The sequence below is a fragment of the Dama dama genome, chromosome 27, assembly GCF_033118175.1.
Source record: "Dama dama isolate Ldn47 chromosome 27, ASM3311817v1, whole genome shotgun sequence".
Classification (NCBI taxonomy): Eukaryota; Metazoa; Chordata; class Mammalia; order Artiodactyla; family Cervidae; genus Dama; species Dama dama.
This window is the reverse complement of record NC_083707.1, coordinates 25,178,835-25,192,201: the sequence shown is the minus strand read 5'-3', so window position 1 is coordinate 25,192,201 and position 13,367 is coordinate 25,178,835. Positions and strand designations below refer to the sequence as shown.

General features: G+C 31.7%; 1 protein-coding gene across 1 annotated transcript in view; it reads right to left on the bottom strand.

The window, feature by feature from the left end:
• The window catches only part of CCDC178 (coiled-coil domain containing 178), a 364,772-nt gene that overhangs the window by 277,217 nt on the left and 74,188 nt on the right, over window positions 1-13,367 (bottom strand). The window contains exons 9-11 of the mRNA XM_061130911.1: window positions 10,791-10,944; window positions 1,007-1,102; window positions 720-856 (exon numbers count right to left, since the gene is read on the bottom strand). Of these exons, the coding sequence (XP_060986894.1) occupies window positions 720-856; window positions 1,007-1,102; window positions 10,791-10,944 (387 nt within the window). The remainder of the gene's footprint in view (window positions 1-719; window positions 857-1,006; window positions 1,103-10,790; window positions 10,945-13,367) is intronic.

Below are 13,367 nucleotides of genomic sequence, written 5' to 3'. Positions count from 1 at the left end.
GGAACATTTCCTGTTAACATGTCGACTGCTGCTGCTGCTGCTAAGTCGCTTCAGTCGTGTCCGACTCTGTGTGACGCCATAGACGGCAGCCCACCAGGCTCCCCCATCCCTGGGATTCTCCAGGCAAGAACACTGGAGTGGGTTGCCATTTCCTTCTCCAATGCATGAAAGTGAAAAGTGAAAGTGAAGTCACTCAGTCGTGTCCGACTCTTAGCGACCCCATGGACTGCAGCCCACCAGGCTCCTCTGTCCACGGGATTTTCCAGGCAAGAGTACTGGAGTGGGTTGCCATTGCCTTCTCCAAACATGTTGACTATGAGGGTTGAAATAAAAAGAGAAATCAAGAAAATTCATGCATTTATGAGCCAAGAAATCTAGTTTAGCAGTTTCAGGGAAGAATTGAGTATTGACTGAAGGAGATTATGAGCTTGACTAGACATATTTTAAAGTATTTTTGAGTATAAGAGAATATGTTAAAAGGAAGTGATATGAATGAGTGTAAAACTTCTTATAAGATCATTTTTTCACTATGTTAATTTTTCTAAAGGGATTCAGAATGATTAAAGAGCAACATTTGGGATAGAGATAAAATGTGAGCTAATCATAAACAGAAACACCATCATACCATCCACAAATGAAGGAACACAAAATGAAGTCATTTATCATATTTAACATATTAGATATGTTACATAAGAATTTAAGCATATTGGCAGTATTACCTGTCATTGATATAACCTAGTACAGTGTCAATATCAATATTGAGTCTTTTATTTTCTTCCACCAATTGAGAATATGCTATTGAAATATCAGAAAAATCCTTTGCAATATTAGAAAGTTCAATATCCCATGTTGATTTCTTAAAAAAAAAAAAAGAATCATTTATACATGTTTATGTAACTCAAAAAGAAAAAAAATGTGTAATAATGAAATTACTTTTAGTTGCATGAGTTAATAGTTGGGAAAACAGAATGAAGCTCTGTTGGGAAATACGGAAACATCAACCTACCGTGGCATAAAAATTATTAAGTACTTCCAAATATTCACTTTCATAAATCTTTTTCTTCCAGTGTAGTTGATCATAAAGCCTTTTCAAATCATCTAGCTAAAGAAAAAATCCATACACAAAATAAATTGTGGTGCTTTCCATTCTTTTGTAAAGAAAGAAATAAATTATCTTTCAAATTATGCAACTACAGTAACTTAAACATTGATTAAAATATTATAAAATAACAATGCAGGCTGTTTTCATTATGAAAACTGATGCAAGACTCCAAATACAATTAGCAAGTCTAACAGTATTCAAATGAATAATTAATCTTGGTAAAATAGAATGTATTTTACTTTTAAGAATTGATAAAAATTAGAAAATTTAAATTGCAAATACTGCTATCAACAAATTAAAGAAGAAAATAACATGAATATGGCCAACATTCCACAAAAAAGCCATTTGACAAAATCACTAGTTTCCATAATTTTTCACCTAGCAAAAGGAAAACATACCCAAATATAAAGAACCAACACATAATATCAAAATAAATCATAAAATGCTGAACCCATGCCCACTGAACTCAAAAATGAGGCCACATTATCTTTTATCACCACTGTTATTAATCATGTTTTGTGAAATTTAGCTAATCCAAGTAGATAAAGAAACCAAATGTTACTAGTATAATACTGAATATGAATATATGTCTTCAATTTTAGATGGTATGATTGAATACCTAGGAAGATAAACTATTCTATTTAAGACCACAATAAATAAATTTGGGGAAGATAGCATAAGAGAATTAATAAGTGTTTACCTACAAAGGTAGTAATCTGTTAAAAGCATTATGACAATATTTAAAAACTTTAGTCAAAAACATAATATTTGGAAATAAATTCAACACAAAAGGGAGGACCTCTAATACAGCAAACAAAAATTCTTATTTAAAAGCTTGTTGTTGTTGTTTAGTCACTGCATCATGTCAAGAAAAAATATTTCCTAGAAACGTTTAATATACTGTCAGTTACCCCAAAATTAATATGGACAAAATAAAAAGGAGTATTTCCTTTGAAACTTCATGAAATGAAATTCATATGGAAGAAATGTATGTGAAGCTAAACAAGAGGTATATGAAAAATAAGAATAATATTTGAAACTTGCTACTAGATATTAAAACATCTTATAATACCACTATATTAAAGGAGTATTTATTTTTGGCATTGCAATAAAGAAAGAAGAATACCTAGAGCCTCACAATCTGAATTCATTTTTTTAAGTATTTGAATTTAGTGAGAAAGAAGTTATTTACTTTAATTAATGTGTTAGAATAATATAGAACTTTTGTTTAAAAGAAAAAAAAAGTGATATTTCTATTTCCCATTCAACTGACTTCATAACAAACATAAATTTCAGATTGACATAAACCCAAATACAAACACAAAAACAGTACAAATTATTAAACAATATGATTCTATTTGCATAATCTTGGACTGAAAGAGAATGTTATCTCGCCAAACAAACCAAGATTTGTGATGTATCCAATGGCATATTTTACAAAACTTGTGTGGCAAAAGACAGCATAAAAACACTGAAGGAAAAGTTAAGACTGAGAAAAATCTGAGATATAGTTAGTCCTCATGAAGGATATCGGTAGATGTGGTGGATTAAAAACATCTGAAAGCTCTTCTCCATAAAGGTAATGAGAAATCTGGCTCAAAAAAAAGTCAAAATTAGCTTTTTCAGAACTTTGGAAATTGAATGAAGGCTTGCAGCAAATGGGGAGCACCTATTAAGATAAATAGTTTAATATGAAAAGAGGTGAGAGCTTTGTGCGTTTGAACTTGTCTGAATCCTTCCCTCCAGGTTCACAGTAGCCTTCGGTGCTCAGTTTCTTTCGATTCTTCCCAACCGCATGGACTGTACCCACCAGGCTCCTCTGTTCATGGAATTTTCCAGACAAGAATACTGGAGTGGCTTGCCATTTCCTTCTCCAGGGGATCTTCCCAACCCAGGGATCGATTTCTGGTCTTCTGCATTTCCTGCTTGGCAGGTGGGATTCTTTACCACTGAGTCTGAGCCTATTATAGGCTCATATTAATCTTGAATATCATATTAATCTATCAGGGAGAAATCCGTCAGTTGGGAAGCCACCAAATTCCACTGATCTGGAATGCTTTCAAATCCTCATTCCCACAGAATTGTCATTATCTGACCTATCTGTTAGTTTTTTGTGTGACTCCATTTGCAAAGATGTCTCTATTTTTTTGATACAGAGCTCTCCCAGTACAAAATGTCTTCCCAGAAAATTTTCTCCTAAACCATGAATTTTTCACCCAGGAAGACCTGAAGTTCTAACTGAATTCACAAGGAAAGTGGAGATTTTAGAAAAGCCCATATTAGAGAAAAATGGTTGATCATCCATTTACAGATTTGAGAGCAGGCATGTGTATTTGGTAGTCTGAACTAATTCAGTGAATAATTTTGACAACTGAATGAAGTACTTCCCCTTTAATCAACACCTTAATCCCTAATCTCTCCTGTAGGGTATTAACATATTAAATTAACACACATCTAGTTTTTCAGGTAAGATAATTGAGTATCTAAAAGGTGTAAAGTGAAGGTCACAACCATAATGTGGAGGAGAAATCTGAGTCCAGATTGAGAGACTAAAACAACATTATACATGAATTGCTTTAAAAATTCTCAACCTCATGAGTCATCAGAGAAATGCAAATTTGAAGCCACAACAGGATAAATTCAACAAAAGTCTTATAGTTAAATATAAATAAAAGATAATATTAGATGATGATGCTAATCTGAGGCTGGAATTCTCATACATGGTGGTCTGAGTAGAAAATGTATAACTACTTTGGAAAAAAATTGTAATGACCTATGAAAACTGAATATATGCATCTTTGGACAAGTCATTCTCAATATAAATGAATATGTAATTTTAACATGTATTTTGAGGGACTTGGTCTGAAAAACTGCAAGGACTGAACAGCAATAAACTCGAACTGCAGGTTATGAAGAAACTGGATATCAAGTTTAATTTTCAAAAAGTAAAGTCTGAGATACCCACTAGACATCTAAAGGGAGATTGAGTTGGCAGTTAGATATACAGAGCTTATAATAAAAGACTAAGCCCTTGGAATCTCAGATGTTTGGAATCTGGGGACATAAAGAGAAATGGGTGAAGGAAGCTGAGAACAAGCTTCCAGAAAAGTAAGAAGAAACAAGAATAGTGTGTGTTCCAAAAGCCAAGAGAATAAAGTTTCCAGAGATAAGTGCTACATGTACATTAACTGAAGATAAGAACAATTAATTCAATTAATGGAAATATTTTCATTAAAAAGTGAGCTGTAAAAAAGGGCAAAGTGAAAAGTTTTCAGAATTTTGGAAAAAAATATGAAAATGCAGGTAAAGCATGTAAGCCTTATCAGAGATATAAGGCATATGGTTTTTACTTGAATTAACACTGGCACAATTCAGCTTTTATTATTTTTCCATTAAAATATTTTTGTTAAAGTAAGGACTTGTATTAATATTTAAAAGTTTTAGAGACATTTATCACAGCTTTGTTTACAATACCTAAAAACTGAAAACATCTTAAATGTGCAATAATAAGAGTCTAAGAAACTCTCAATCATTAAAGTTGTATTTTAAAATATGATTTTGCAGTAAGTAAGTTTTTATATAGGGAGAAATGTCATCAATTATTCTATGCATATGATAATATCCTTTCAGAATATCATAAGGTCTGTCTATATAAAACAAAGTATTAACAGTGACTACATTTAAATAGTTAGATCATAGATCAGTAATTTCTGCTCCTCACATGAGTATATTCTAAACTTCAAGGGATAAACATTAAGTATCTGTGCCATTTAAAAAGTGTATAAAATAATTTAAGATAATAGTTTGTGTAATGAATTCCACCAGATTTTATGAGGATCGTAAAGAAGAAAACAGGATCCATTAGTAGCAATTACAGTGTAGTGTAATGGTGAAAGCCTGACTGGGAATCATCTAAAGTGGGAATGTAAGGAGAGAAATAGAAACAATGAACACAGAAAATCCTTTCAAGGGCTTTTCCTGCAAAGTACAACAAGAAATGCAATATATCTTAGGGTAAGATTTAAAAACAAAAACGAAGCATTCAAAACAGGGAGGTGGAAAGTAAAAATACAGAGAATAAACCTAAAGAAATAAAAAGAAAATTATAACTACAGAAACATACATTAATATTTCAGAAGCTGGAAGACTGTAGAATTGCTAATCCAAGAGTCACCTCTACTTTTTAATTCAATTTTTAAAAATCTGAAGAATCTTATTTAGAAAGTGAAAAATACACATATAATTAAAAATAAGAGATAAGAGTATAAAAGAGCAATTTTATATCATGTTATATTAGATTTGAAAATTTTAACCCACTTTGATTATTTCTTGGTCCATCAAAAATTATAAAGAGATATCAAGGAGAAATATATATCTTAATAAAACTAATCATGACAAAGTAAAACAACTGTCCATAAAAATAAAGCAATAATTCAAACAATCTAAAAAAATAAAAACAATAATCATTTTTCACCAAGGTGTCCTATTAAAGTTTTAAGAAGAAGTTTACTTAAATCTATATTAATTCTCCAGGTAATAAGAAAGGAAGAAAAGCTTCACAATTCATTTAAAAAGCCAGCCTAATCCTGATAAGAAAATCTGTCAAATACAGCACAAATTAAGAACACTGCAATACAGACTGATTTATGAATATGGATGTAAAATCCTAAATAAAATAATTACAGATCAAACTCAGCAGTAAATTAAAAGAACAATAAACCATAACCAAGCAGAGTTCACCCCAGGAATTTTAAAATGGTTTAATTTTAATATAATACATTGTTTCAATAGGTCAAGTGAGAAACCATTTCAAATCATCTTCACAGATGCTTACAAAGTATTCTGTGTAAGTAATCATCTATTCCTGATAGATTTTATAACCTGAGTATACTTTTAAAATCTTTAAAATGATAGCAAGCATATGTTTGAAATCAATATTTAGATAACATGAACTATTTCTCTAAAATAAAAATTTAAATAAAGAAAGCCAAATTCATAGATGTTTCTTAATATTTTATACATAAGCCACACAACAAAATAAAAAGAGATGAAAAATCTTATGGCTAAAAAACTAGCAATGTGTAATTTTATACATTACCACATTTTACCCATATAACTCATAAAAACTATATAATAAAACAATAAGAAAAAACTGTATTGCAGTTTCGCTGTAACACAACTTTGTTTGTATGAGAAAAGTCACTCAGCTTCTTTTCTCCTTAAAGCTCTTTTTTAAAAATTATTTTTTATTTTTTGGCCCTACCACATGACATGAGGAATCTTAGTTCCCTTACTAGAGATAGAACCCGTGTCCCCCTGCAGGGGAAGCAGAGTCCATATACCTGGACCATCAGGGAAGTCCCACTTAGCTTTTTTAGAGTGGTTTCCTATTTAGTAAATTAATAGCATCAATAATCATTGCTGGCTTATTTTTAATACAAAATTATTTAATTTGAAAGATTTTGAGATAAAATATTAATCAAAAGGTATATTGTAATGGGTATTTTTTGTATTTGAATTTACACTTATAGTACCCTAGATCAATAATTTGGCAATAAATATTAAATTTCTACTAAAAAGACAACATCCAAAAATATAAAAATATCACACATATACAAAAGTATTCACTTATTTACAACCATTAACTGTAAAGTATATTAGAAATTAAATTTTCATACACCTATAATTGTTCAAAAAATATGAAAATCACAAAGAATTTCTGTATCTTTAAAAGTGATTTTTGTATTACTTTATTGAGTGATTGGATAAAATGAACTGTAGATGGCTGTTTCTTTAATACTACAAGAAACAAAGAATTGCAGATAATGATATTAAAAAAAATTCCTAAGCTATGGGAGAAGTAGACTTCAAAGAAAACATTGGGAAAAATCATAGTAAAGCAGCTTTATTTTTACATTTAAAAAGAATTTGATCTTGACAACATTTTTAAAGTTCTTAACCAATTTTAAAATGTTTTCTACTTAATAGGAGCTATTGTTTGTAGAAATGAGAAGGGAAAAATTTGTTTTCCTAGTTACAGTGACAATACAAATACAGAAAAGTGTACATTAATGAAGTAAAGATTCTAAATTGAAAGCATGAAAAAAAATAAAATAAATTGAAAGCATGATATGCCCTGAAATTTTAAAAGATCAGTTACACTGTGTGCAATCAGGCAGCACAAATCTTTTATTTGTCTCTTGAACTAAAAGTGCTGATTGCATACCAAAAAACAAAGCCTGGAAATGATGCACAACAGTGCTTTTTATTGAGTGTTTAATATGCCCACTTTGAAAATACAGCTCAAAGGTTTTTTATAATGAGCAAAACACAGAAAAAATATATCTAAACTTCAACATGCTCTCATCATCTCTATAAAGTATGATAGTTCACAAATGATTTCTATAATTGAAAAACATTACTAACCTGTAAGTACATTCATAATATCTCATCCAAATAATATTATGTTATGAAGGACCAGACTTGCCATTTTTAGAAATGATCAAAAAAATTAAGAAAGTTATTTTTAGGTTTAGTGAATAAATTTCCCCTTTTTGACAATATTTTATTAAATGACATTTTTATAAATGATAAATTTCAACATGATTAGAAAACTGAGCTCATAACTATTTGGCAACGCTACATTTTATTTCAACATCTGCACTCTACTACATTCCACCTCATCAAGTGTTATCCAGACTCAAAAGGTAAAGTGATTTTCCCTCAAGTCCCAAAAATTTGTCTCCTTTCAAAGTGTTGAAGTTTAAAATGAGAGGATTCAGCCAGACAGCAGTAGGACTAAGAGGATGAGCAGAGTTAAACACTGACACTTCACCTGCCTCCCTAGAAATCTGTATGCAGGTCAAGAAGTAAAGCTAGAACTGGATATGAACAACGAACTGGTTCAAAATTGGGAAGGACTACGTCAAGGCTGTATATTATCACTCTGCTTATTTAACTCATATGCAGAGTACATCATGTGAAATGCGGGGCTGGTTGAAGCTCAGTTTGGAATCAAGATTGCCAGAAGAAACATCAATAACCTCAGATATGCAGATGTCGCCACCCTATGGCAGAAAGTGAAGAGAAACTAAACAGCCTCTTGATGAAGCTGAAAAGGAGACTGAAAAATTTGGCTTAAAACTCAGCATTCAAAAAACTGAGATCACAGCATCCAGTCCCATCACTTCATGGCAAACAGATGGGGAAACAATGGAAACAGTGACAGACTTTATTCTCTTGGGCTTCAAAATCACTGCAGATGGTGACTGCAGCCATGAAATTAAAAGATGTTTGCTCCCTGAAAGAAAAGCTATGACCAACCTAGACAATATACTAAAAAGCAGAGACATTACTTTACTGACAAAGGTCAGCCCAGTTAAAGCTATGGTTTTTCCAGCAGTCATGTATGGATGTGAGAGCTGAAATATAAAGAAAGCTGAGCAGTGAAGAATTGATGCTTTTGAACTACGGTGTTGGAGAAGACTCTTGAGAGTCCCTTGGCAAATAGATGGGGAAGTAGGAACAGTGACAGATTTCATTTTCTTGGCTCCAAAATCACTGTGGACAGTAACCGCAGCCATGAAATTAAGAGATGCTTGCTCTTTGGAAGAAAAGTTATGACAAACCAAGACAGTGTATTAAAAAGCCCATGATATCACTTTGTCAACAAAGATCCATATAGTTAAAGCTATGGTTTTTGCAGTAATCATGCATGGATGTGAGAGTTGGACCATAAAGAAGGCTGAGCACTGAATAATTGATGCTTTCAAACTAGGGTACTGGAGAAGACTCTTGAGAGTCCCTTGGACAGCAAGAAGATCAAACCAGTCAATCCGAAAGGAAATCAACCCTGAATATTCCCTGGAATATTGGGAATTCCCTGGAAAATTCCCTGAAAGGACTGATGCTAAAGCTCCAATAATTTGGCCACTTAATGGGAAGAGCCGACTTATTGGAAAAGACCCTGATGCTGGGAAAGATTGACGGCAGGAGGAAAAGGGGGCAACAGAGAATGAGGTTGGCTGATGGCATCACCAACTCAATGGACATTAGTTTGAGCAAACTTGGCAGATAGTGTGATGGACAGGGAAGCCTAGTGTGCTGCAGCCCATGAGCTCATAGGGTGGATCTAAATCTACCTATTTTAGATCAGTTTCTTCCACCTCCCTTATCCCATCTCTTCCCTTCTGACACTTCAGTCCAGTGTGTTTCAGTGTTTTCAGGCGTGCTTATTTCTGCATTATTATACATTGCCTATGCAGTGGTGTAAGTCACTCCAATTTTAATTCAGGTGCATATTCCCTACACTGCCTAAATAAGAACAAAATACAAAATTTTCAGGGAAAGAAAATTCTAAGAATTTTAAATCTAACTCACTAAAGAAGCTTATAGAAGATATACTTTAGTAACAAGAAACAAAACAGTACCAAATCAGAGATGTCTGATAAACAGAAAGAGCTGTGTGTTAAATTTGGAATATTATCAAACATTTATTGTATAAATTAATAAGAAATTATCTTAACATAGGAATTATTAAATATGTAGACATAACATGAAAAATTGAATATATGTCAGGAAAAGATCATATGGCCCTTAAACTGTTCATGAAGAATCTAATGATATTGATTGATTATGCTTCACATCCAGTAAATGTAATATGTGTTCCAAAAATTCTAACAATTAGTAGCCCCAAAACATGTAAATAAAACACATCTTAAGAAAAAAATTAACTCTAAACATTCTAAAGTGAGTTTCATCTAAAAATATGGTTTCAAACTATATAAGGCAAAATAATTAAGAAATAATAAAGAAATACACTATCATACTGAGATACATTTTAATATAGCTTTCATAGCAATTGATACATTAGTCAGAAAATAAATCAGAAATATAAAACAGTTAAATAGCACAACTATCACAGTTCACAAAATAATCCTATTTAGAACTGCGCTCTACTATCAGAGAAAACATTTTTCCAAAACCAAAAATTTATGCAAGTTACCTATATAGTATTAAACAAATCAGTCTTAAGGAAATATAAATAATATATACTGCAAATACTATCTGTATTTAAAAAAAAATCTACATTAAAAATCAACTTAATATTCAGTGGAGACAGAAGGGTTAATTTGTCTAAGAATGATCACAGAAGATTTTGAAGACAGAGCTTGCCTTTGACAAAGTTCTAAGAAATTGATTAAGGTCCAATTTAGTAAAACTATCCAAATAAATGGAGAGACAGATCATGTTTATGTTTAAGGATCCCATCATAAAGATCTCATATCCCCATCATATAATCCATAAATGAATGTGATTCCAATTATAACTCTAATAAAAGAATAACCTGAAACTCAAAAGGAAATATAAGATTAGGGGAGTCATCATAATAGATAATCAAAACTCATTATATAAGTTTATTAATGTAGACATTAACTATTGAGATAAAGATTAATTAGAGGAAACAAAAAGAGAATAGAACGAGAGATACACACAAAATAATAAGGAAGCCCCATAGTGACATAGGTGGTTCAATATTATATATTATATATATATTATATTATATATTGGTGGTTCAATATTAATATATATATTAATATAGAAACAAATACACTAAATTACAAGTTCAAGTAGCCATAGTACAAAGCTAATGTCAGTATTTTTTTAAATGTTAATTATGAAAACTTACCGTTTTTTCTAAAGCAGCTAATTCATTTTTTGATGACTTTGTTTCCCTCAATACTTCCGTCACTGCCTCTTCATTCTCCTCAATATTAATATTAATATCTTGTATTGATGTACAGTAGAAATTAAACAGATTGCTGAGTTTTTCTATCTCTTTCCTAAGAGAAAAAACAGAGTTGACTTTATCCACATTGAAGGGGAAACTATATCTTAAATTATATTTGAATTTGCTCCTGACTTAACAATGTAGATCAACAGAATTTATCTATTCCTAAAGGTTTTTCAACCCAAAGAAGCTCCTGAAAAGTACTACTTAGATATAAAGAAATAAATAGGGAGGAAAAAAAAATTATGTTTCTGATGGAAAGAACTGAAAGAAAAGTGAATGATGTGTGCATTTTTTAAATAAGCCACCATTTGATTTGATTTCAAGTAAGAGACCTAAGCAGCACCTTTGATTCAGAGCCTGGATGGTACAGGGTTATGAAAGGCAATTTTTAAAAAGCGGAAAAAAGGAAGAGAAGAGAAGAAGCTGTAAAAGGGGCAAGACCATACATTATTAAAGCGCTGGGACTTCCTAGGCAGTCCAGTGGTTAAGACTTCGCCTTCCAGGGCAGTAGGGTGCGGGTTTGATCCCTGGTCAGAGAGCTAATATCCTACATGCCTCACAGCCAAAGAACAAAACCAGAAAACAGAAATGATGTTGTATCAAATTCAGTAAAACTTTAAAAATAGTCCACATCAAGAGTGGTGGGAAGGGGTGGGAGGTGGGAGGTGGGAGGGAGGCTTAGACGGAGGGGACACATGGATACCTGTGGTTGATTCCTGCTGATGTGTGACAGAGGCCAACACAATATTAGGAAGCAATTTTCCTTCAATTCAAAATAAATAAGTTTGGGGGGGAAATGGTCCACATTAAAAAAAGAATCTTTAAAAAATTTAAAAAATATATAAACCTCTGGTTTACTGTCTTGTTTCCCTGACGGTCACAGTAGCCAAAAGGAGGAAACTGCAGTTCTGGGAAATAAGGGGCTTACTTAAGGAAGAGTAATTGCTGAGGAGATTTTTATTCCTAGGCGACCTTCCACAAAAAAAGACCAGTGCTAATCTGTAAAACTACATAATCCTTTATCTTATGTGGTAGGAAGAAAACGGGTTCCAAATATAAAAGTCACTTTAAAGTATGGTCTTATAGTTTAATGCATGAAAAAATACAGTGAGAAAGTGACAAAAATATCATTTGCAGAAAATATTAGCAAGGAATACAGGTAAGCCCAACTTTTTAAAGAAACCATAAGCAAAATAATAGAGTGGTAGATTTACCTGAAACCCATATAAGAGATTAAAGAGTAAATCATTTGCTTGTAATAAAATTCTACAATGCAATATGGAATGGAGAAATTACCCAATAGACAAATGAGCAGATAAGATAAACAAGAATTCACAAGAAAATAAATGCTAGTGACCAATAAATATATGGTGTGTTTATCGAATTCACCCAGCCTCTCAGGCACTAACTCTAATTTTAGGAGTAAAGTCAAATTAAACTGAAAGATATAATCTTACAACAGAAATCAAAATTAAAGGAACAAACAAATGAGCAAGAAGATTCCTCTTTACCCTTTCAAACCTGGAGAGTACAGTTTTCCTATCAGAATTCTATTGTTCTTCCAGATCAAAAATGAGTGGTTGGGAGTCTCAGCATTTAAAACATACATGTGTGGTTCAATTTTCTTCATTTGAAGTTAATTTTTCTTCTCTCAATGTTATCCATTTCCCCAGTGCAGATAATAAACTATAGATTTTGACTGAGTAAGAAGCAAGCAGTCGCCCTGCCCCGTGAAATGCAAGAACTAAGTATTATCTTAGTTATCTCTTCATCTCTATTTCTTAAAGCATTAACTAATGTGATCAATTCCTCAGCCTTTCAAGAATTTTTCAGTGCCAAAGTTGCCCCCACTGATACTTCAGATTTCATTATTCTTTTATTTGCTAAATCATAAATAAATTTAGAAGAATAAAATGGGAAGAATCATTTTACCTTTAAAGAATTACTACAAGTAGAGCAATCAAGACACAAAAGAATATATGCTGTTTCCATTTATATGGAATTCAAGAACAGACCAAACTAACCATGGTGATAGAAGTCAGAATGGTGATTACTTCTTTCAGGGAATGGTATGAACTGAGAAGGAAAATAAAAAAAATTCTATATGCTGGAAACTTTTTATATCTAAACCTGAGGCATGGTGACATGAATATATATACATATACATGTAGATAAAAATCATCAATCTATGTATTTGATAGCACACATAATTGTGTTTCTATATGTCTACTAATTCTCAAAAAACTAAAAAAATAGTGAAGGAAAATTAAACATACCTTTAACATTTTACTTAGTAAATCATTTGTGACTCGTTAATGCTTATAACAGAACTTTTAGAAAATATGCTTAAAAATGAGAAGAAAATTAACAAGTAAGTTATATGGTGTGATAAACAATATTGAGTAAAGAAATTAATAAAAATATGCCTTTGGGCCCTATTTAAATGTTATCCATAAAAATCACCAGCTAATT